The following is a 22,915-nucleotide window of genomic DNA, read 5'->3' as shown; positions in this document are numbered from 1 at the left end:
CCTGACAGGCCTGGGGGTGAGGGGTGTAGCCCTGGCCACACCCACACCTCATGTTTGAACTTTCAGCCCCAGAACCAGGAGAGAATCTGTATTGTTTTAAGCTATCAAGCTGGTGGGGTTTGTCATGGCCACCCCAGGAAACAAATACCATTGTCCTAGTCCTGCCCCCTTCCTGCCCAGAAGACTCCTCCTAGCACAGGGTGTCCAATGGGGCTGCTTCCACCGAGCCTATGAAACACACCCAGTGAGATAAGAGGCAGTTCAGGGGCCAGCCTGTGCCCACAGGGTTCCCCTGTCCCCTAGGTGGGGTTCGGGGTGGGGAGAGAGAGGTTCAATGACCAGACTAAAACCATTAGGCTGAAACACATGATTCCAAGTTTAATGTTGTCTGAGAAAGCTCCAGGACAGCAGGAAGCAGCAGCGGGCGCCCTGCTGGGTGACACGCCTGTGGAAACACGGATTTGAACCTCTGACCAGCAGAAGTCCTTCAGAGGGAGGGGTGTGTGGACCCCAGACCCTGTGGCCTGACCCAGGGAGGGCAGAGGCCTCGGTCAAGACCAAGGCTTACTAGGTGGTGGGAGGAAAGCCTCCTGGAGGGCTTAGGGCCCACACAGGTAGGAAGTGGCCCAGCCCTGGTCATTCATCAGAGGCAGAAAGGGCTGCCAGGCCCAAGTTGGCCGCAGGCCAGAGCGCCCGTGCTGGCAGCCCTCATCCACCTCAGAGAGGGGTCTGACCCCCATGGTAAGACATGCCTTCTCCCCTGGTGTCCGGGCCTGAGTCCTGCAGAAGCTCTGGGATAGGCAGAGGGGACCTTCCAGCCCCTTCAGCCTCTCCTTTCTTCTGCTCCTGCATGGTGTTAGGCTGCTGGCCAAGGGGCCTGGGGAGGGTGCCCAGGGGCTGAATGCCAAACCCTCCGGGAAGCAGGAACCTGAGACCAGGTGCCGTCAGGGGTTGTAGGAACATTGTCTAACTATGACGGCTGCCACAGCATCAGGCCTGCTGCCTCTGGGGGGGGGGGGCTGTCTGAGAGAAGCTGATGCCAGGATGGCAGCATGGAGGCCCTGCCCAAGGTCAAGGGGGCAGGATCAATGGCTCTGCCTGGGTGGCACTGAGCTTTGCTTCCCCCAGAAATATCAGGGACCCTGAGGTCTCCAGCTGCTGTCAGGGGCCTGTGGGTTCCAATGAGCAGGCTGCTTTTCCCAGCACAGAGGGCAAGGGCTTGGTCGTCACTCTGGGGAGTTGACATTTGCTTCCCCAGCCCGACCCCCCTCCCTGTGGTGGCTCAGAAAGACCCCTGAGCCCTCAGACAAGGCCACAGGGAATGTCCACAAGACCTAGATATCAGTCCAGCTGTCTCACAAGAAGGTTCATACATTGCCTAGAAGAATTAAGCCAGATGAGGTTTACTTTCAGTCTCCCATTAAAAGGAGCCTCCTGAAACCTCACGAGAAAATGGGCCTCCGGCTATGGAAAGGCCACAGTGACAACTTCCTTTCCCCGTGGTCACTGTACTCATCTTGGCTTTTGGAATTCATGTAATTATTTCAAGCGTCAGGTGGAAGGATGTCTTACTCTGGGACATCCTGCTGTGTCACGGGGCACTATGCAGGGGTTAGTTAAGGATATGTCCACAGAGGGGAGCTGGAGGCCTGGCCATTCTCGGGCACCTGCCCTGTGATTTCATCTCCAGAGACAGTGAGACCAGGACCACACAGCTGTTTCTCCCTCCTTTCCTGTGAAGGGCCTCGTGTCAAGTACCAAAGCTGGGGATGTGGGGGCCAGGGTAACCCAGATCGGGAAAAGAGCTGATGGGAGCTGGCCTGGTGCTGGACCTCAGGGGTCTGGTGGGGCAGGAGCGGGGAAGGGGGAGAACAGGAAGTCCACCTCTGGCTGCGCAGCAGGAGGCCGGCGACAGCTAGGGCTCAGTGGCGTGCTTGACCAGGTAGCCGCTGAAGGTGATGTAGGTGTCAAACTCATCACTGAAGATGGCATTCTCACGCTCGCCCTTGAAGAGGCGCACCCACACCTCGTCCTGGTCCTGCAGCTCCAACATCAGGCTCTGGCTCTGCATGATGCTGCGGTCGCTCACCTGGGCATACAGGATCACCACCTCCTCCCCGTTCTTCATGATGTGCAGGTACGTCTCCTTCTGGTTCCAGGTGTGCACATTGAGGCTGAAAAAGTAGATGCCGGGCACGTAGCAGTAGAACTTGCCCGTGAACATGTTGAAGTGGCTGTAGAGGTTCACAAACTCCGTGTCAAAGATGACTGTCTGGTAGTAGTCGTTGCTGTGGAGGGGCTTCTTCCGGCCCACTGAGAAGGCGGCGTAGTAGTTCTTGCAACGGTCTCCGGGGGCCCCCATGGAACCTTTCTGCCCTTTGGGCCCCATGTGGCCCCGGGCGCCTGCTGAACCTGTTTTGCCATATTTCCCTTGCATGCCCCGGTGTCCCCGGTCCCCCTTCTCACCTAAAAGGGACAGAAAAACACAAGCGTCAAGCAAGCAGACCCATCCTCAAAGATGATTCTGTTTTAATCCAGAAGCAAGAATTATTTTTTCCTTCTGGAAAGTCCTGGCAAAGACAAAGGAACATATGGGTTTGTCCAAACGCAACAGGCGCTGGGTCCAGGCTGTGGCTCACTCAACACAAATGGACTGCAGCTGTTGGCTGGCCCAGGCCACTGGGGCCCGGCCGCATATCTTCTCTGATTCTGCAAGGCCATGCAGGCATGTCTGTTGTGTGCGGGGCTCAGGCGTGTGGATGGCTGGGGGAGGGGGCAATGCCAGGCCTCAAAACACAGAGCCCAGAGGACTGCAGTCTGAACGCAGATGGAGGAGGTCCCATCTCTCCTCCTGGAAAGGGGCCAAGAACCTCAGAGATGGAATTTCCTCCCCCTCCCTTCTGATGACAGCCGGCCTCCACTTCCTGTGCCAGGGGAGCCATCCTGGTCCCTCCACCCTGTCTGGACTGAGCAGCCCAGCCCCCCAGGGGAAGGTCCTTTTGCTTGGATCTGCAGCGCCCTGACCTTTCAGGATGGTGATATTGATCTGTGGCACTGGGACAGCGGGGTGCACAGAGGCACCGGGGGCACAGCAGCGATAGCACCGGGAAGCTGGGGGCTTCTCGCCCTGCCTGGGGCTGTAGTTTTCATGCTTTTCTTCAGCCCTAAAGGAATAAAGATGTCACAGTGAAAGTCGTGAGCATTCAGAGCCAGGGACACCTCTCTCTGCTGCCAGAGGGTCTGGTGTCCCTGACCAGCCTCCTTGTTTGTCCGGACCTGTGAGACTGTGTGAGCTTTGCCAACAGAGACCCACTGACTCTTGGTGAATTTTGGGACCCTCAGTGAGACTTGGGAAAGAGCCCCCTGCCTTCTGTTAATAGAAGTTTATTGTCATGGAAACAATAACAACAAAAACAGCAATAGTTTGGGGGCTTTGCAAGACAGGCTGCTTGGGAGAAATCTGCCTCTGTGTAGGAGGTCTTTGGACACCGTGTGATGAGCTGTGACTGGCCATCCCCTTCATGCATTTATGATTCTAGAGGATGCTATATCAACCTGAATCACTGTAAATGAGAGGGTTAGACTAGGTTTTTGGGGTCCCTTTGAGCAGCAGCAGCTGGAGACTAATGTTTCCAGCCGGGCATTTGAAGACTTGGCTCCTCGGCAGAGTGAACGGTGACAGCCCCATGCTGCCACCTTGTGGCAATATGCAGCACTGCAGTGTACTGTCGCTTACCCCTCTGCAGTGACGGGACCAACTTCAATCCTGCTTCAAATCCCAGACAATCTGGGAAATGGTTCTATATGCTCTAAATTCAGCCATCCACAAGCCCTGGACTCCCAGATGGGCCTCTGCCTCCAACTCTTGCCACAAGTCTCTACCCAGAGATTCCACAAGCTCCATCCACCATGTGATGTGTCTAAAGCTGATGGCCTGTCGCTGTGGTACCATCCCTAGAATCTTTTCTTTCCAAACCATCTTCTGAGCATCATTACTCCTCCGGAATGGGACTCTCAGCCTCATTTTAGATGCTTCCTTGGCCTCACCACTATCCTCTGAGGATCACGAGGGTCTGAGCCCCCCCGCCTCCAGTGCCTTCAGGACTGGGCCCGAGTCCTCCTTATCTCTTGTAGACCACCCTTTGTGACAACTCATCCTCCTCTCTGCTCTCCTCTGTTCTTTCTAGAACTCCCTCAGATCTAAACCTCTCCATGACTCCTCTGTAGGTGGGCTTTGGGACAGAGCTCTCCCCACCAAATCAATCTCTCCTCCCAATGTCCACCCTCCTGTCCTCAATCCTCTACTCAGCTGGGAGCCCTTGGCTGCCAGACACCACACAGCCATGCCTTCATGTACACCATCCTAGCCTCAGGGTGACCCCCCCTCCTGCACCTGGGAGGTCCCCACATGTCCTAAAGACACAATCACCTTCTGCTTAGTCTCCCCCAGCGCCCCCCAGTCACTGCATTGGGTCTGTCCTCCACAGCCTCAGAGTTCCTGGAGGCCAGGGACAGTGTCATTCATGTGTTTGTCCCAGTGCCTAGCGGGTTGCCAGACCAACGATAGACACTCGATCAACGTTTGTTGAATGAAAAAGAAGAAGGGACAGGGAAGAGGAGGGGAGGGGTGTTGCTTTGCTCAAGTGCTATGCTCTAAAGACACACTGTACTCTAAAGACAGTCCAAGGCCTTGGGTATCAAGTCAGTCCAGTGCTCAAAATGATGAACAAACTGAAAGCCGGTATCAGGCTGTCACCTGGGCATCTAGGACCTCATGACTGTTTCATGAGTAATTCTAAACACTTTGTGTATCCCTACAAAACATCCCAATTAGCCTGAAATCTGTGTCATTGAAGGTCATGAGCGTGGAGACAATGCCCTTTGGAAAAAGTTCAGAACTTCCAAGAAAGCTGCTGCTTCTGTCTCCAGGTATCAGCAGTCCTCCCTCCAATGGTCAGGGTCGTAGGGACCAGCTCTGGGTCCCACACTGTCCCTGCTTTTACTTCCTAGAACTCCAGCAGATCTTATGACAAGACAAAACAAGACTGGAGCCTGACCAGGCGGTGGCGCAGTGGATAGAGCGTCCGACTGGGATGTGGAAGATCGAGGTTCGAGACCCCGAGGTGGCCACCTTGAGCGTGAGCTCATCTGGTTTGAGCAAAGCTCACCAGCTTGAGCCCAAGTTTGCTGGCTCGAGCAAGGGGTTACTCAGTCTACTGAAGGCACATATAAGGTCAAGGCACATATGAGAAAGTAATCAATGAACAACTAAGATGTTGCAACCTGCAACGAAAAACTAATGATTGATGCTTCTCATCTCTCCGTTCCTGTCTGTCTGTCCCTGTCTATCCCTCTTTCTGTAAAAAAAAAAAAAAAAAAAAGACTGGAAAGGCACAGGGGCTAGGTGGGGTTTGCTGGTTAAAAATGTGGCTGCAAAGCCCCACCCAGCCCTGCATTTCTGTGGGGTTGGAATGGGGCCGTTCCTATTCTCAGCTCTGATAAGGTGCTTGGGTCACTGGGAAGAGAAATGGTTCATCTGTCCTCCAGGCCCAGCTTCCACTAGGATGGCTCTTCAGCCTCAATACAGTTCCCTTACATCTGGAGCGGAGCAGGCCACCTGGGTGCTGGAACCCCAGACTCAGCCCAGTCAATCCGAAGCTCCTGGAGCCTCACCTGCATGCAAACCTGCACCCACATCTGCAGCCTCACCTCTCAGTGTGGCCCAGCAGCGGCTCCTCGGTCCCCTCCAGCTCCTGCTGTTCCTGCTCACCAGGTAGCAGGCGGCCCAGCACTGGACCACAGGTGAAGGCAAGCAGCAGGCAGGCCAGCATGAGTCCCAGACCACGGGAGCCCGTCATCCCGCCGCGCCCTGCTGGGAGAGACACATGGGAAGAGGGCCGGTTGGGAGGTTCCACAGGGAAACAGGCGAGAAGCAAGACCCACGAAGCCAGGAAGTGCCCCAGCCACAGCCCTATTGGGAAAGTGACCACACATATGCTGTCTCACACTCACACATGCAGCACACACACTCACATTCACACACTCAACACACACATACACTCTCACAAGCCTCAGTGCACACTCACACGTAAGCACACTCACAGGTGCACATACATGCACATACTTATGCACTCACACATGCACACATGCTAACATCTTCACACCTTGCACATGCATGCACACACACTCAACACACTTACATGTACTTTCATTGCCCACTCATATAATCCATGTGCACATAGCCCATGCCTGTAGTCTCAGCCCTGCCGAGGTGGCAACACATCGCTCTGTGGCCACCAGGGGGCGCTCCAGTAAGTGTCCTAAAGCATCTACTGTAATTTAGGGAGGATGTCAGGACCAGCGGGTGGTCATCGTCCATGGAGGCCAACCCCATCTCTCTCACTCACAGTGCTCTTGGCAAAGCCCTGGACAGGACCCTTCTCATTCCAGAAAGAGATGTCTATTGGGGGTCCCCAGTGAGCCCATAAGGGAACAGAGTTTGGGCTTTAAAACAGACAAAACATCCCACTGGCATTTAGTTAAGGGTAACTATGGTCAGTCCTCACCCGCCCCTGTCCACAATTAAACACTTCGGAGGATCTGTGAGAAAAAACGGGAGTCCCCTGCCATGTTAGTAGTGGGGTCAGGTGGTGACTGAGACAGGCAGGAAAGCTGGGCCACAGTCTGACCTTTCCTTTTTTTTTTTTTTTTTTTTTTTTATGTTTATTTTCTTGATTTTAGAGAGGGTAAGGGAGAGAGCAGGAAAGAGACAGGAATATCTGCTCCTGTATGTGTCCTGACCGAGGATCGAACTAGCAACCTCTGCACTTCAGAACAATGTTCTAACCAAGCTATCTGGCCAGGGTCGACCTTTCCTTCAACTGCTCTTTTATGTTTAGGGAAACTAAAACACAGAGATGATTGCTTTCTGTGTCGGTGAGTGCCCAAATGAGCGCTCCTTTCACACACCTGGGAAGCTGCGGGCTTCATTTAAACACCCCTCTGTGTAAAGTCCTGCTGGTGGTGAGAGCATGACCCTCCCCACTGGGCTGACTTGTGGGCCACGTGCTTTACTCTGCATGAAGAGACCCTGTACCAAGTCAAGAGGACATGGGGAGGCAGAGAGCAGGGACCAGAGCCTGGGACAGAAAAGGCAGATGTGATGACTCAGAGCCAGGGAGGCTGCACTCCTAGGAACCCCCTTCTTCCCTGTCACCCACACCTCCGCACTACTCCACCACCCACCCACTGCAGGGGATTAGCTGTCCCGTCCCCCCCCCCCCCCGCCTCCAAGTTCTCTGCCAACCAAGCCTCAACGCCCAGAGACCTTGCCAGACTGAGACAGCTTGGACCAGCCGCCACCCAAAATCTTCACTACCTCCTCCCACTGGCCAAGGAGAGTGAACAGATATATGTTATCTTATAAAGTACGTGTTAAAATCTAATCTGCCTATATACCTAACTACCTCCCCATCATTTCTCGGCTCCTGGGGGGGCACGCCCACCCCTCCCCAGCATGTCCCCACTCTTCAGCCGCATAACACAGCACCCCTCATCCGGTGCTCGGGCTCCCTGCTTCTCAAATTTTCACATGCACATATCACCTGGGAAGTCTTAAAATGTAGTTTCTGCTTCAGTGGGTTTGGGGCAGGGCCATGAGTGCCTGTATTTTCAAAAAAGCCTCAGGCGCTGCCAGTGTTGCTGGTCTTTGAGAATCAGGGTCCAGCCACACCCCCAAACAGCTGGCATTAGTCCAGGTGCTTGCTGCCCTGTCCCCTCTTCCTTTCTCTCAGTGACCTGGCTAATGGGCCCAACAACCACGGGTACCAGGCACTGTGCTGGGCAAGCGGGCACCATTCAGTGCCCCCACAGCCCCATCTGTTAGGGTTTGGCCTGGGAACACATCCCAGTAATCATTTTTACCTCATCACAGACCTCAGATGAACCTGCAGTGACTCCACTAGGGAGATAATATTCAATCGTTATCACACCAAATTTACAAATGAAGGATTGGAGGCAAAGAAAAGCTGATTAGCCTAAGATTGCCCAATTTTTAAGTGCTGGGGGGGGGGGTGGCTATCTGAACTCGACAGGCTCTCCTCAGATGACATCAAAATCAGACCTGGTCTTCAAGACCCTCATGTGCCTCCTGAAGCCTTCCCAGACTCTCGACTGGCAAACCTCTCCCTCCTCCTTCTCATGTTCGTTTTTCCAGGTTGTCTCATTCTGCAGTTTTGCTCGGCCTGCGAGGCTCCACACAGCCTGCAGTGCGCGCTCTGGGCCTGGGACGCGGCCGTGTACCTCCGGGACCAGCCAGCCGCCTGCACCACCCTGAACCTGACGCTACCCCCCCCCCCCCAGTGTATGTCGAGTCCAACTCTCTGGATTTGATGTCCCTATTTCTGTATTTCCTGTTTTTCCTTGGCGCCTTCATAATTGATCTTTTTTTTTCTTTCTTTGAAATGAGAAGTTTGCCTAACTTAAGGAAAAGAGATTTGCCTTTCTTTAAACCTTTTTTTTTGGAATCCAAAATAATTCATCTTGGAAAAGCTGGGAAACAACAAAAGAAGGTGAAAGGCTACCTTGGGTCCCACTCTCCCCAGGATTTCTTGACTTCAGCACATCAACCTATAGGACAGGGTCATTTATTGTTGTGGGCAGCTGTCCTGCGCATCGTGGGATGTTTAGCTGCATCCCTGGACTCCACCCACTAGCTTCCATCAGCATACCCCCAACCCCAGCTGGGATGCCCAGAAATGTCTCCAGTGTTCCAAATGTCCCTCAGGAGGCAAACATTCCCCCCTGGTGAGGATCAGGGCTCTGCCCCCAGGAGGAGCACCACTTTGCCTGTTGGTATGTCTCTTTCTGGCAAGGAAAAGGGTTTTCTGAACCTCGATCAGAGGAGCTGGGGACCAACAGAGACCAGGGTGTGACTCGCTTGGGGGTGATGGGGTCAGCGGGGTGGCCACGTGCAGGGGCTCAGCACAGAGGTAGAGGTACCAGGCGAACAGTAAGGACCACAGAGGCTCCTCTTTAGCTGCCAAAGCAAACCTAGAGCAAAGCCTTTCCCTCTTCAGAAAAAGCTTCAAAACCATTTTACTGAGTCAGGCAGCAAAGTCAGCATGGTGACCTTATATTATATACACATGGTCACAGGATTGCCCAACATCTAACCAGCCTTGGCTGCAGCCCACTCTGAGCCATGTCTTCTGACTGACACCCCAACAGAGAGAGCCGTTTGCTCCCAGGAAGACAGCTCAGAGAATGCGTTGCACTCGGCAGAGGGGACGGGTCCCAGAAGTGCCTCACGAAGCCTCCAGGCCCACAGGGTCCAGCCTCCGGGCTGCCTGTGGTCAAGGCATCTGAGGTCAATTCCAACATGACTCAAGTTCTGGACTTGCCTCTCCCAAACACTGGGAAGAAGTCCGTTTGCCAAATTTTACAGCAATCCCATGAATCTTTTTCTTCTCACCACCTTGCCACTCAGACCTGCAGCTCTTCAACCCTCCTCTCCCCCATTCTCTTTATCAGCCTCCAGCTTCCTGTCTCCCAACAAGAAAGAATTCCCACCCCTTTTACAGGAAGAGAGCGGGCAATAGGGCCAGCTGAGCCAACTGCAAGATCTGGAGGAAGGCAGGAAGCCCGAGGTTGCTTCTTCATTGATGATTTTTATCCCTTCCCACACCTGGATGGACCTGGGATGCAGCTTTTAAGGAGACAAGTTTCACAGACACATCCAAGTTCCCTTCTGTTGAAAATGGGTCCTACCTCCTGACCAGGCAGTGGAGCAGTGCATAGAGTGTCAGCATGGGACACTGAAGACCCAGGTTTGAAACCCCGAGGTTGCCGGCTTGAGCGCAAGCTCACCAGCTTGAGCAATGGGGTCAATGGGTTGAGCATGAGATCATAGACATGACCCCCTGGTCACTGGCTTGAGCCCAAATGTCACTGGCTTAAAGCCCAAGGTGGCTGGCTTGAGCCCAAATATCGCTGGCTTAAAGGCCAAGGTCGCTGGCTTGAGCAAGGGGTCACTGGCTCGGCTGGAGCCCCTGGTCAAGCAATATGTGAGAAAGCATCAATGAACAACTAAGGTGGCCTGACCTGTGGTGGCGCAGTGGAAAACCGTCGACCTGGAAATGCTGAGGTTGCCGGTTCGAAACCCTGGGCTTGCCTGGTCAAGGCACATATAGGAGTTGATGCTTCCAGCTCCTCCCCTTCTCTCTCTCTTCTCTCTCCCTCTCTGTCTCTCTCTCTCCCTCTCTCTCTCCTCTCTAAAAATGAATAAATAAAAAAAATAAATGAACAACTAAGGTGCTGCAATGAAGAACTGATGCTTCATACCTCTCTCCCTTTCTGTCTGTCTGCCCCTGTCTATCCCCCTCTCCTCTTTCTCACTCTCAAAAGAAAAGAAAAGAAAAGAAAAGGGGCCCCACCCTTTGTGGTCCCACTCAGCTCCACATTGTCATGCCGCCCAGTTTGCGCAGTAACCTTCTGGAGCTCAGGCACCACGTGTTTGCACTGGGTCTTGACACCACACCCAGCCCAGTGGCTCTTGACGAAAGCATTTTATAAACATGGCTTTCCCTCTTCCTTAGTCTCATCAGGTGGCCAGCTATTCCAAGAGAGAGAAGAACTAGGGTCTCCATGGATGAGCAACAGTTTACAAAGACAAGTCGAACTGCCCTTGCAGCTCAAGAACGTGTTCTCGGCAGAAAAATCCCCCCCAGGCATGGCTTACTGAATGCCCATGCTTTGCACAGCTTGTGCAGGGGCCAGGGAGATGGCAACGTGACCATAAACTTGCAAAAATTACGGTCCAGCGAAGGAAACAGACATGCCCCCAGTTACAGCTTGAGGCAGGATGGCAGAGTTGACTCAGAAGGTAAGTGGGTAGAAACACTAGACCGCCCTGTCCTGTGCAATGGCTATGAGCCACGTGTGGTTATTTCACTGTAAACAGATTTTTTTTTAAATTAAAAATTCAGTTCTTCAGTTATACTAGCCACATCTAAGCTCTTGATAGTGGCACATAGCTGGTAGCTACCATGCTGTTGGACTGCACAGAATAGAACATTTTGCTCACCGTAGAGCTGCACTGGACAGCTCTGTTGCAACAAAACGAAGCCAGAGGGGGAGTAAATCAGAGCTACAAACAAAGAGCAGACAGAAATCTGGGAGTCATTTAGGCTCCTTCCTCTCCTGCACCCGCCACACTGAATCAGCCACCGGCCCTCTTTAATCCCCCTTGAAGATCTCGTCTCCTCTCTACCCCTGGCCTATAGTTCACGCTTTCCAGGAGCTCTGGCTGTGTCCCAGACCCTGTCCACCCAAGACAAATAATACCTTTGTCTGGCTTTTCTACAGCCTAGACATCACTCTCAAATTCCACCTGCATCTGCCGAGGAAGCTTGGCATCAGATAGGACCTCCTCCCACACCTCACATCTTCTAGGTCAGGGATGCAATTTAGGTCAGCCTCAGTCCTTCATTGTTTCTACATGAGGCATCAGCCATCCCTTAACCAGCTCCTGCTCCTGCCCCCTCCTCCTCCCCAGTATCCTCTCAACCAGGGGGAAGCCCCAGGCTGCCTTCTCTGCTCTGACATCTGCTGGCTGGAATGCCCCTGCGGAGACAGATGCTCAGAGTTCTCCAGTCCCCATAGGAGGTCTCCTGGATTCAGATCAGACTCTGGGGTGCCTGGGAAGGAGAAGGTGCTATGTTGGGGTGTCCCTCTGGCTCTGATGACCACCAGGGTTTGCTTCTCCAGAAGCCATTCATCACACTTACTGTCAACTGACCAAAATCTGGTGATGAGCAGGTGGGAGGCAGCATGACTTCCCGTTGATGAACAACATTCGTTACCAATTCTAGAAGCCCATTTTCGCATCTCATTTTCCTTTTGAGATTGGACAGCCCCAGAGCTGGTCTCAGACCCTCCCCTGCTCTCCCCTCAATCTTGCAGAAGGAGCGGCAGTGGGGGAATGGGATCCCTCATGAAAGGACTCAGCTCAACTGGAGGTGAACAGTGGCTTTCCCAAGAGGCGTGAGTGTCCTGGCTCCACCTTACGCACTGGCTCTCCCTCTTTTGCTTTTTCCAAGAAGTCGCTCTCTGGCTTAGAGAAGGAGGGTTCACTTTTTAAGGCATGAGGGCATTTATTTGTTTACCCCCAAGGTCCATGGCCAGGGATGGAGTTGGGGCTGTCCAGTGGTAAGTAAGTGGTTTCTTTCCCCACAGAAGAACAAGATCTGGCTTGGGACAAAACAGCAAAGGGAAGAGGAGAAGGCTCCACCCCCCTCATATTAAAACATCTCCATCCTCTCTGGGGGCATCTAATTGCTTGGAATGGCTCACCTGGTGCAGAGAGTGAAAGCAGTCGAAGTTCCTGAGCAGGCTCTGCAAACAGGGGGACCCATGTGGGCTGCAGGCGTCAGGCCTCCCAAGGCACCTGGCCAGCCCAGCACAAACAAAGATTTCCTTGACTGGGGCACTGTCCTCAGATCACCTCTCAGCTGTAGGGCCTTGGGCAGCGAGCTGGCCACTGCTTTGAGAACCATTTGAGAGAGAAAAGCCTGTGACAGACCAACCCAGGCCGCTCTGCTCGTGAGCCCGCTCTGCAGGTGGCCTGCCCCTCGGCCTACTTCCCAGCAGTGAGACACCCTCAGGAGCTGACCACCCCCAACACAGGGAGGGAAGAGCCTGGGATTCCGAGGCCTGTGCCCCACTCTCCCCGCCATCCTTCCACAGTGGCACTGACATCCCTGGACATCACCTCACTTCCACACTTTGCAGGAATCTCCAGGGGACGCTTGGCAAAAGAAAGCTTCATGCCATGCCTACGGGCTTCTAGGTCAAGAATAGAACTCAGCTCAGCGTCCAGTCAGTCCCACCGCCTGGTCCGGCCCAGACTGCTTTGGCTGAGCGCACTGACGTCTCTCCATGCCCCGCCCATTCCTCCTTCCTCACTTGCTAGCTGTGGAGTGGCTGCCGATGGTAACCATGGCTGCTCCCGCCCCGGGTCCACCTCACTTGAGAGCTGTGGAGTGGCTGCCGATGGTAACCATGGCTGCTCCCGCCCCGACTCCACCATAGACCCTTAGAGACGGCACTTAGCTCCGCTGCTCACCCCCAACAGCCTTTCTGCTGGTCACTTACTACACGATGGCTTCAACCAATAGCTCCCTAATCTTTGTCCCCACCCCAGACTGTCTGCTGAGCTCCAGGTCTGTGCTCTCCAAAACAGTCGCCACAGTGGAGGCTGATTAAATTCATTAAAAAGTACAAAAGGAAGACATGCTCAACCCCACAAGTACGCTGTAAGTGGCTACCCTCCAGGACAGCCCGGTGCAGAGCACATTCCCTGTCTGCAGAAAGTTCTACTTGGCAGCTAGCTGTGGGCTAGACCCAGATACCCCACTATCTTTTCAACATCTCTCCACTCTGTCACAGACCCTCGAACCCCGGTTCACTCCCTGTATTCTCCCCCAGTGCCCCATAGCTGCTCCTCCTGTGGCTTCCTGCTAAAGAAAGTCGGTGCCACTCACCAGTGCTCTCTAGTGGCGGCTTTCAGAGCTGCAGAGCAAATCTCCACCCTTGGCTTATCAGGAGTCCCACAGAAATAAAGGGAACTTCTGAACCACGCGCTTTCCCATCTGGCTCTTGCTTTACCTCTGGTCCCGTCATCCCACCACACACCCTGTGTATATGAGCTTCACTCCAGCCATCTGGAGCCGCTCGAAGTCCCCAACACAAGTCATGGGGGCTCGTCTCCTTCTCCTACCACCTCCTCCATGGATGTTCTTCAGACACCAGCCCAATGCCACCTCCTCCAGGAAGTCCCCTCTGCAGCATCCATGTTAGGCAGATCTGGGATAGTTGGCTTCTTCATCTAGCTGTCTCACGGACAGGAACTCCTCATGAATGTGAGCTGGATCTCCTGTGATGCCATCTGGCTCTCAGGACTGGTTGACCCCCACATCACCTCTCAGACATGCGCCAACAGTAGAACTGCCATCTGAGAGGACTTCAGGACCACACACATTTTGCTACAGCCTCCAGCCAGTGTGTGCAAATCTCTCCCTAACTCAGGGTGGGGTGGCTTGGGGCAGAGTGAAGCAGGGCACACTCTTCAGTGTCACAGGAACACGAAACCCTGGTGGTGTAGCCATCTAGCCATCTTCTCTTCAAATGCTCTTCTTTCCCACACTCAGAAGATCTAATGCTTCAGAAACAGGTGCAGCTCACGGCCTCCATTAGCCAGGTTTACACCTCAATATCCTGCAGAAATTGCCTAATTCAATCAATCAGGGTGCCTCCCAATGACAACAAGAGACTGAAATCCAGGTGGGGATCCAGGCGGCAGCCACACACACCTTCCACTACTGTCTGTGGCCAATGCAGTGTAACAGGGAGGGGGCAGATAGCTGTGAACCAGGACAGGCACTTCAATACATAAGTAAATGATGCTGGGGGCCACTGGGGGGCAGTCTGCCAGCAGCACTCATTCATGGCCCCTGTAAACAGATAACGATTTACCGACATGGAGGGGCGTTTGTAAGTGGCGATGAATGAAAACCCAGGTTGCAAACACACATAGGCACATACACACCCACACGCACATACTCAGCCACAGGGACCTGAAGGCCACCCACCTGGCCACTAGCAGCAGCCGTCTCTGAGTGATGAAAACACGGGTGTTGGCCATATGCTTGCTTGGGCTTCTCTGGGTTTCACTATAACAGCTGCATGTTTTTTCTCATCAAATCCACATTATTTTCCACTTAGAAAAATGTCAAATAAGCCCCACCCTGGGACTTAAGGGAGCACTTTGTTTATTCCAGGGAATTTGACTCTACACAGAGAATGGCAGGACGGAGGAAGGGCTTTGAGACACTGAGGCAAAACTTTGTGGCTCAAGGTGGGACCGTGTGGGATAGAAACTGACCCAGCACCGAGGTCCCACATTCTCACGCACATGTTTGTTGAGTGTGTGCTCCATACGGGCCAAGGGCTGGGTGCCAGGACACGGGGGCAGGCGAGCAGCCCTCACTTGAGAGCAGAAGCCTTGGGGATGCTGCGGACATGGGTGAGGGCAGGGATGGATGCCTAACTGTGCTAGAATCAGGCCAGCTGGAGATAACATGCCTTCTAGGAGCAGGGGCATTCATTCTGTCCTTGACACGCCACTCAGTAGTGGCACCTGCTGCTGGAAGAAGTTGCCTGTGGCCATGAGACGACCTTTGAGCCACTCATTAGGAATTCTGCACAATGGCCACACGGGTTAACAACCCTAGAGCTGCCCCATCATCTGTCAGAGGGTCCTTCTAACAAACCTTCCTGCCCTGATTAAGTGTCCACAAGGTGCCAGGCTCTGGGCACACTGTCTCATTTACACTGTGAAGCACTTTGACTTCTCAGGTGAGCAAATGGACTCAGAGTGAAGGAGCCCCTCACCCCAGGTCCACAATGGGGGGAGGGCTGAAGCTCAGGTGAAACCCAGGAATATCTGAGACATCATGTTAAGGGGTTCCAGAAAGATGGCAGAGAGACAGGCTCATCCAGCCAACCTGAGGTCCAGCAGCTCCCCACTGCCCAGTGTCCAGCAGCTTAGCCCACATGGTTCCACCTGGAACAGCAGTTGCACATTTGGCTCTGAGGAGCCTACTACCAGCTGGGCCCTTGTGTTCATGTATTCATTCATTCATTCACTCAGCAGGTTACTGAGTGCTTTATCTCTGCCAGGCGCTGAGATTTCTCTAGGGATGCCAGCCTGCTAGCATCTTAAATCCCATCATTGGAGTTTAATTCCTTTGGATGTAGGCACAGCACCAACCAGGAAAGAGGTCCCTCACAATGTATGGGGCGTGGGCAGCATGACCATTGGCGTACACGTTTAGGGCGTGGGCAGCATGGCCACTGGCGTACACGTTTAGGGCGTGGGCAGCATGACCACTGGGGTACACGTTTAGGGCGTGGGCAGCATGACCACTGGCGTACACGTTTAGGGCGTGGGCAGCATGACCACTGGCGTACACGTTTAGGGCGTGGGCAGCATGACCACTGGCGTACACGTTTAGGGCGTGGGCAGCATGGCCACTGGCGTACACGTTTAGGGCGTGGGCAGCATGACCACTGGTGTACATGTTTAGGGCGTGCACTGCTTTTGCAGGATGGGTAGAAACCAGCATGGGTGAAGGGAGGAGGAAGACAGGAGGACCAGGTCATGCAAAGGTGGAGATGGTTTTGTTCCCTCTCCCCCCTCCAGTGTCCTCTGGTGGGTAGAAGCTGATTGGAGTATGACCTGGGGGTCTGCCTGGGTGAACCCCTAGCAGGGGTGCCTACAGAGAAGGGACAGGAAGCAGGGGACTGCAGGAGCTGGAAAAGAACAGAAAGAGGGGTGGGCATCGAACTCTAGCCCATCTCCCCAACTTCCCGGCCTGGCTCCGTCCACCTGCAGGTGCCATTCTTAGAGTCTCCTCTCCCCGAGACTCATAACTATACCTCCATAGGGGAGGGCAGACCTGATGCCTGAAGACCCAAAATCCCCATAAGCACCCCCACCCACCACAATCCACTCATCTCTCACCAGCTCCCACTTGACTCTTCACAAAGGGTCCAAATATCTCCAAACATAGCGCAGTTCTTAGCCCAAAGACCAGCCCAGACCCACAGGGCAGCATTGCAGGGCCAGCCCAGTCCAACTGCTCCTGCCTGCCAATCCACCAGGATTGACAGCGTTTCCAGATGCCGTCCTTTTCTTTCCCTGGTCCCCAGGGCAGGGGGCGACTGGGAACAGATGGCCCCACTGGGGGTGCAGGTGCAAACCGAGGGAAAGAGTCTGGGGCATTCCACTGGCATAGTGTTTTGTTTTGTTTTACCAGTGGTCAGCAGCAACCCTGGACCCAGAACAGGGCACCAAGCACTTCATTCCCTGACGCCCCCTCCCCCAAGGCCCACCCGCCTGTCCACCTCCCTCCCATGCTCCCTGTCCTCACTCCCCTGTGCAGCTCTGCCCTTTTTTCAAGAAAAATCCATACAGGAGCCAAGAAGACAGTCAGACACTGAGGCCCAGCCTGGCCAACACCGTCCAACAGCTATCCTGGACCCAGCGGGACATCCCAGTTAGACTGTGCCAGTCCTGCTCACAACTGTGAAGGGGTTGACTCCAGAAACCTCCAGGGCAGGCCAGGAACACACCCTGGTGGGGTGAGCACCTTCAGTGCCCAGTTCTGGAAAGCGGTAGTGAGTGAGAATGAGCCCTCACATGGTGCCAACAGCCACTTGTGTCTCCCGTCTCACAGGTATCTCTCAGTGCAACCTTGATGAGGACGCAGAGGTAAAGATGTCCCCAAAGGGCTCACACTGCTACTTACACCACTGAACCCGCCCCAGGCCAAGAAGGTAAGAATCAGAGGACATAGGCTGCACCCCAGAAGTTTCGCTGTGGGGCATGAGGAGGAGGGAAGGAGCCGGTGTGCCCAGCCTCTGCTTGTCTGTGACTCTAGACTGCAGTACTGGCCCTGACAGGCCAAGGACCCAGCAAAGACCCAGCAGGCTCCCGAGAGTCCCAAATCCCGGACCTCATGGGACTGGCCCTTGAAGCTGCCCCAGGGAGGGGCAGGGAGGTGAAGCGCCCTGTTCAGGCTGTGACAGGTCTTGTCCATACTGTCCTCTGAGTGGACAGAGAATTTCCTCACACCATGTGAGAGGTGGGAGGTCTTGTCCAGGGAGCTGCTTTGTCTCATTTCAGTTCCAGAGAAGTCATATTTCAGCAGGTAAAAACAGGAAAAAATTAATAACCCCCAGCCCACGTGGTAGTTACACCACCAAGATGAATTGCTGTGAAAGGCCACTGTAAAGCCAGAAGGCACGGCCACGGCCACTATCACAGCAGCCCGGCCCATGCAGGTTCGCATTGGATTCGGACAGTCGGTAAAAGAAACAACGGAGCCACAAACTGGTGGGCCATAGTCTTTAATTCTAGTTTGTACCCGGCGGGCAAGTAAAAATACACACTGGGCTCCAAAACCCAGTCACATCCAGTGCTCACAAAGCTACTGACTTATCCGAGTTTCCTAGAATCAAAGGTTTCTAGCTCACCAGACTTATTCTCCTCTGTTCCCCATCTCCTTCCTTATCCCAGATACAAACTCTACACAAACTGGCATCTCACTCAGCACTCCGCCATCTTAGCTGCTTCTCCTGGCCTCCTCCACGTGGCCTCCTTCCGCTGCTGGCTCTACTCTCTCATGCTAATCATCCCAGGAACCAAGAGGCCAAACTCTCATTCCGTCCCCATTTTATAGTGTAGAAATCCAAACCCTTAATCCAATATACAAAACAGGGAAGTCTCTAATACAAAATCACCCTCTGAGGCATGATAGGATTGTACTGCCCTACATCAAAAAGGGTAGGATAGGCTTAATCCCAAAACCAAGCCCCAGGCTAAAGGATTCTCAACACACATTAATATCACCTGGGCGACGGCCTCCTCCTGTTATCTTTAACAAAGTGAGCATAATACATTTTATCTGCCCAACAGCCACCCACCCCCCAATTAAATATCTCTGGATTCTCCAGTCAGGAAGCGAGACTGCTACCAAAACACCCATTTCTCTCCCCTGTGGGTTGGCAGGCAGAGGTACCTGAGGCGGTCAGTGGAGCTGGGGACCTGGAACCTGTCCAGCCTTCCTTTCTTTTGCAAGTGGTCACCCCTATCCTTCCCCAAAGGCCCCGGAGCCTCAGCCACCCCCAGTCCCAGTAACAGGGACCCACATAAGCCACCAGCCTCTGATGACAAAAACACAATGACAAGCTCAAGTCCAGGGAGGACGCCCAGCAGCACCACTGTATCTACGAAATTCTTTTCATCTTTGTTTTGATGGGTGAAGCTCAATGCCAGAATATTTGGTTTGTGAGTCATGCTAATTACAGCTGGAGGGGGGGGGGGTTGAGGGAGGGCGAAAGGCACCAGAAAGAACAACAGAAAGAAGCATGTTCTAAAAAAATTATGCTGTGCTGGTTCCCTGAATAGGGAGGTGACGTCTCAGGAAGGAGGAGCCAGTGCCTTCCTGGGGGCCACGTCAGCGTTCTCAACTCTCCACTTGTGAGGTGCCCCTTGCTGCCTGGTGGCACCTGCCCCAGAGAGAGGGAAGCACCCTCTGGCTGTATGGAGCCCACCCAAGACCTCCCATGCCAACTTTCTGTCTCCCTGACATGCTGTGTACAGGGAGCACCTTCTCTGGCAGCACAAGAGACTTATGGTTGGAAAAGGAAGAAAGAGAGCAAGAGAGGGCAAGGGTCTCTGGGAAGCAGAACCTGGCTGTCCTTTCTGCCCTGGGGCACTTTCTCGGTGGGCAGCTGGGAAGTGGAAATTTGGAAATGAGAAGCTCGGGGTTCCAGTCTCAGAGTGGAGAGCTGTGAGTCTTTGAACCAATCATACCCTTTCTCTGGGCACTGAGACGTGAGTTACAGCCTCTGGTTCTCATCTGCTGCCTCTGGGCAAGGCACGCACCTGTCTGGGCTTCTCAAGGCGACAGTGCCATGGTAGAATGGCTGAGAACTGATGCTCACTCTGGGCCTGCTTGCCCAGGTAACACGCACCATCACTGCTTTTATTTTTATGGCTGTTGTTGTTGTCGTCGTTTTTGTTGTTGGGTCATCCCTAATCTCCTCTTGTCCATTCAGCTCTCAGGTCAGGAGGGAGAGAGTGGGGAGGAAGGAGCAGAGGGGACAATTCAGTCCTGTTCCCCATCATGCCCCCCCACCTGCATCTTCTCCCTCCTCTCCCATCAGCAGAGACGCTGAGCAGGCCTCAGGAAGAATGAACTTCCCCGCCACAGCAGGCCTCTCCACGGAGCACACACACAACAGTCAAGTGTGTCTGTGACCTTGCACATGGGCGGGCTGCAAGCTTTCCTGCACTATAAAAAGCAAAGGCCTAGCAGCCTCTGAGGACCACACATCCTCCCCCAGGGACCCGGGACTTAGCAAGAAGTTGAGAAAATTCAGTTTCTCAGTACACTCCTCATGTTCAAACCTCCAAGTGTGCCCAACTGCCTCCATTCTCAGAAGCTGAGCCAGAGAGACAGGAACAGCCCCAGGGAAGCAGCTCCCTCTCCCTTCCAGTGGACCAGGAGGGCTGCGAGTGCCCACTGCCCGTGGGGGTCCACAAAAGACACAGGAGCTGCCCAAGAATCAACACAGTGGGGCAAACATGATGTAGGTGCCCAGGACAGGTGAGGTGCACAACTCACGCTGGCAATGCCGGAGAGACTCACAGAGGCTGGAGGGCAGCTCCGGGACCAGTGGCCACTCTCCGCAGTGCAGGCAGCAGCCTGGGAGGGTTCCCAGGAAAGGGACATTATTTCTCCCTATCCAGGCTAGAACCCCTTCAAGAACACCAACACCCAAGTCAGCATTTCCTGTTCTGTGTGGGGTCAGGGCTGACCACAGTCAGGGCTGGACAAATCTGGCTGTCAGGTGGTCCAGGCGGTTCGGGGGTGGGGGACTCCCCACAGGTGCAGAAGGGACTTGGGCACCATTCCTTTCATTTCCATGACCTCAGAAAAGCGCCAGAGAGGAGGGAAGCATGATAAACACCCCACAAAACACAGGGAGAGGTCCCATCATTCCTGACAGCATCTATCTTCCACGGAGCCCCTGCTCCAGAGTCGCAGAGGGGCGCGGAGGCCAGCCCTCCCTCCTACCAGGAAAGTGAGTAGCAAGAACGGGCACCAGGACCTTTCCGCTGCTCCCAGTCTTTCTGCCCCTTTGCCACAACTGCCACCGGGGCCCCTCCTACTGTGTTCCTCCCACCCGCCTCTGCCTGCCTGCCTCCCTGTGGGCAGCTAAGGTGTCCACTCTTCTCTGCCCTGGCACCCACGCTGCAGCCACAAGAAGGAGCCGGCAGCGCTGGGTCTAGCCAGGCTGAGTCCCAGCCCAGCCACCTACCTCCAGTCGGTGTCCTCCCTGCGGCCTCTGGGCACTCCCAGCACCGCCTCTCAGAGCATCTCCCCGCGGCAGAGCCTATGCCGGCCCAGGTCGGGGGAAGAACAGACTTGTTGAAGGAGAGAGCCGGGAAGAAGGAAAAAGTCTTCCGGGGAGAAGGCACAGAGAAGGGGAGGCCAGTGAGGGCAGCAGCCAGTCCCTGGGCACCTTGTCCTCCTTGGCTCTGAGGTCTCTCTGGCCAGAAGCGGAAACGGGGTTTCTCGAAAGTAAAGGAAGAGCCCAGGAGAGTGAGACCGACGCATCAAGAGCGGAACCCAGCCAGATGTGAGCAGTCGCGAGCCTCCGAGGCTCCCAGAGCGTTTCAATCCAAACAGCAGCTCCAAGCATTAACTGTGTGTGCGCCCGCGGGCAGGGGAGGCGCTCTGCCCTCCCCCTCACGCCCCTGCCCCTGAGAGCCAGCCCAGACTGGGCCTGGGGTGGCTACTCTAAGTGTCTGGAAGTCTGCCCTGGTGTGGGAGCGGCTGGCAGCCCAGGACAAGGAGGGTTGGTGAGCCCAAGTTGCCTGCTTGGCTGAGGGGGTTGGGATTCAAGGAGCTCAGTGATGGATCAACTGTAGCCAACTGGGAGGGATCAAGTCTCCAGACCTGGTGGCAGACCTGGTGGCAGACCTGAGATATGCCTTCAATCAGGGCCTCCACCTGAGGTCTGGGGACCACAGACAGGTTTGGAGAAACCTGTGAGCTCCCAGAGTGGAATGCAGAATTGCACATGTGCACGTGTGTAGAAGCATGCACATTTTTGGACGGGAATGGTCTGTTGCTCTGCTCAGATCCAGAAGTTGGGAGCCCCTAACTAGGGGAAGCAGATTTTCCCGAGGTCAGGGTGGGCGAGGACAGTGCCGGGAGGGACTGTGGCATGTCTGTCTCATGCTTTGAAATGTGAATCAGACATTTTGCCCGTTTTAGACACAAGTTCTTTCTGAGCGTGTCCCTTGGCTCTCCCTCACAGCCCCAGTGCTGCCCTGGGTTTTCTGGGAACTCCCTGCCCCCCACCCCCACTCCCAACATCAAGCTGGTCTCCAGCCCCGAACTCTGAGCCAGATCAGCTTGTTCTGGACTCTGGAATCTTATCACATAATGAGAAGAGATAGAATCTGGCCAGAGAAGCAGCACTCAGCTGTGGTAACAGTCTTGTATCTTTTCTGCTTGTTCCTGGACCCTAGCTCCCACATCTTCTCCAACATTCTCAGATTTCATAACCTGCCCTTCCTGTTTCCTCATCACTCTACCCAGAGCTTCTCTCTCTCTGGCTACACACGGACAGAAGATGTGGAACCCAGGATGCTGACTTAGGATGCACTCCCCCCATCCCACCTCCCCTTGGACTATCCTCCCTGCCTCTGCTCCCCACATGTCTGCCTGGAAGAAATTAAAAGCGGGGGAGGTGCCTGCCTGCCATCCACCAGGCATACCTTTACACCAGGACAAGCTGAGAATGTGGAGACGGAAGAAGAGGGTGAGTTCTGGCCGGCGGAGCCAGTGAGAGTCCAGCGGCCACTCTGCAGAGGCCCAGCAGCTAACCCCCCACCATGGAAGGAAAGGGAGAAATGCTCCTAGTCCTGAGTGGCCTGGAGAAGTTCATGGACTCTCTGGCAAGATTAGGAAACCAAGTCCCCATCAGAAACACTGCTTCAGTTGGCGTTAGAAGACTCAGGACTTGACCCGATCTTTGGCATGTGTCTGAGACTCAGCCAAACATACATTCTTGGTTGATTATCGACACAGGAAAAACCAGAGATAAGCTTGTCTTTGTCCTGTGCGAAACGGGAGGCCATTTCCTGTCAACAAGACCCAGGCCCCGCATAGCACAGGCACTGACCTTCCCCTCTATTCTGTCCTCAGATAGCTTCTTCAGTGGGAAGACCAGGGGACAGACACCACAAGAGAAGCAGGACCTTTGTCCAAGATGT

The 22,915-nt window shown here is 54.3% G+C and overlaps 1 protein-coding gene across 4 annotated transcripts; it reads right to left on the bottom strand.

The window, feature by feature from the left end:
• Positions 1–361: 361 nt before the first annotated feature.
• C1QTNF1 (C1q and TNF related 1) lies at positions 362–22,617 on the bottom strand. Of its 4 annotated transcripts, none has more exons than XM_066236330.1 (4): positions 22,418–22,617; positions 5,710–5,872; positions 3,025–3,164; positions 362–2,466 (listed from the first exon to the last, which is right to left on the bottom strand). In XM_066236330.1, exons 2-4 carry the CDS (start codon positions 5,856–5,858, stop codon positions 1,916–1,918), a joined length of 840 nt encoding a protein of 279 aa, XP_066092427.1. In that variant the 5' UTR covers positions 5,859–5,872; positions 22,418–22,617; the 3' UTR covers positions 362–1,915. The 4 variants fall into 4 exon arrangements, with proteins under 4 accessions (XP_066092427.1, XP_066092428.1, XP_066092426.1 ...); XM_066236331.1 differs by having other exon boundaries at positions 5,710–5,869; XM_066236329.1 differs by lacking the exon at positions 22,418–22,617 and adding an exon at positions 20,950–21,414 and having other exon boundaries at positions 5,710–5,869.
• Between the last annotated feature and the right edge of the window lie 298 nt (positions 22,618–22,915).

Source organism: Saccopteryx bilineata, chromosome 6, assembly GCF_036850765.1.
Source record: "Saccopteryx bilineata isolate mSacBil1 chromosome 6, mSacBil1_pri_phased_curated, whole genome shotgun sequence".
Lineage (NCBI taxonomy): Eukaryota > Metazoa > Chordata > Mammalia > Chiroptera > Emballonuridae > Saccopteryx > Saccopteryx bilineata.
Note: the sequence above shows the minus strand (reverse complement) of the source record. Positions and strands in the feature narration are given on the sequence as shown.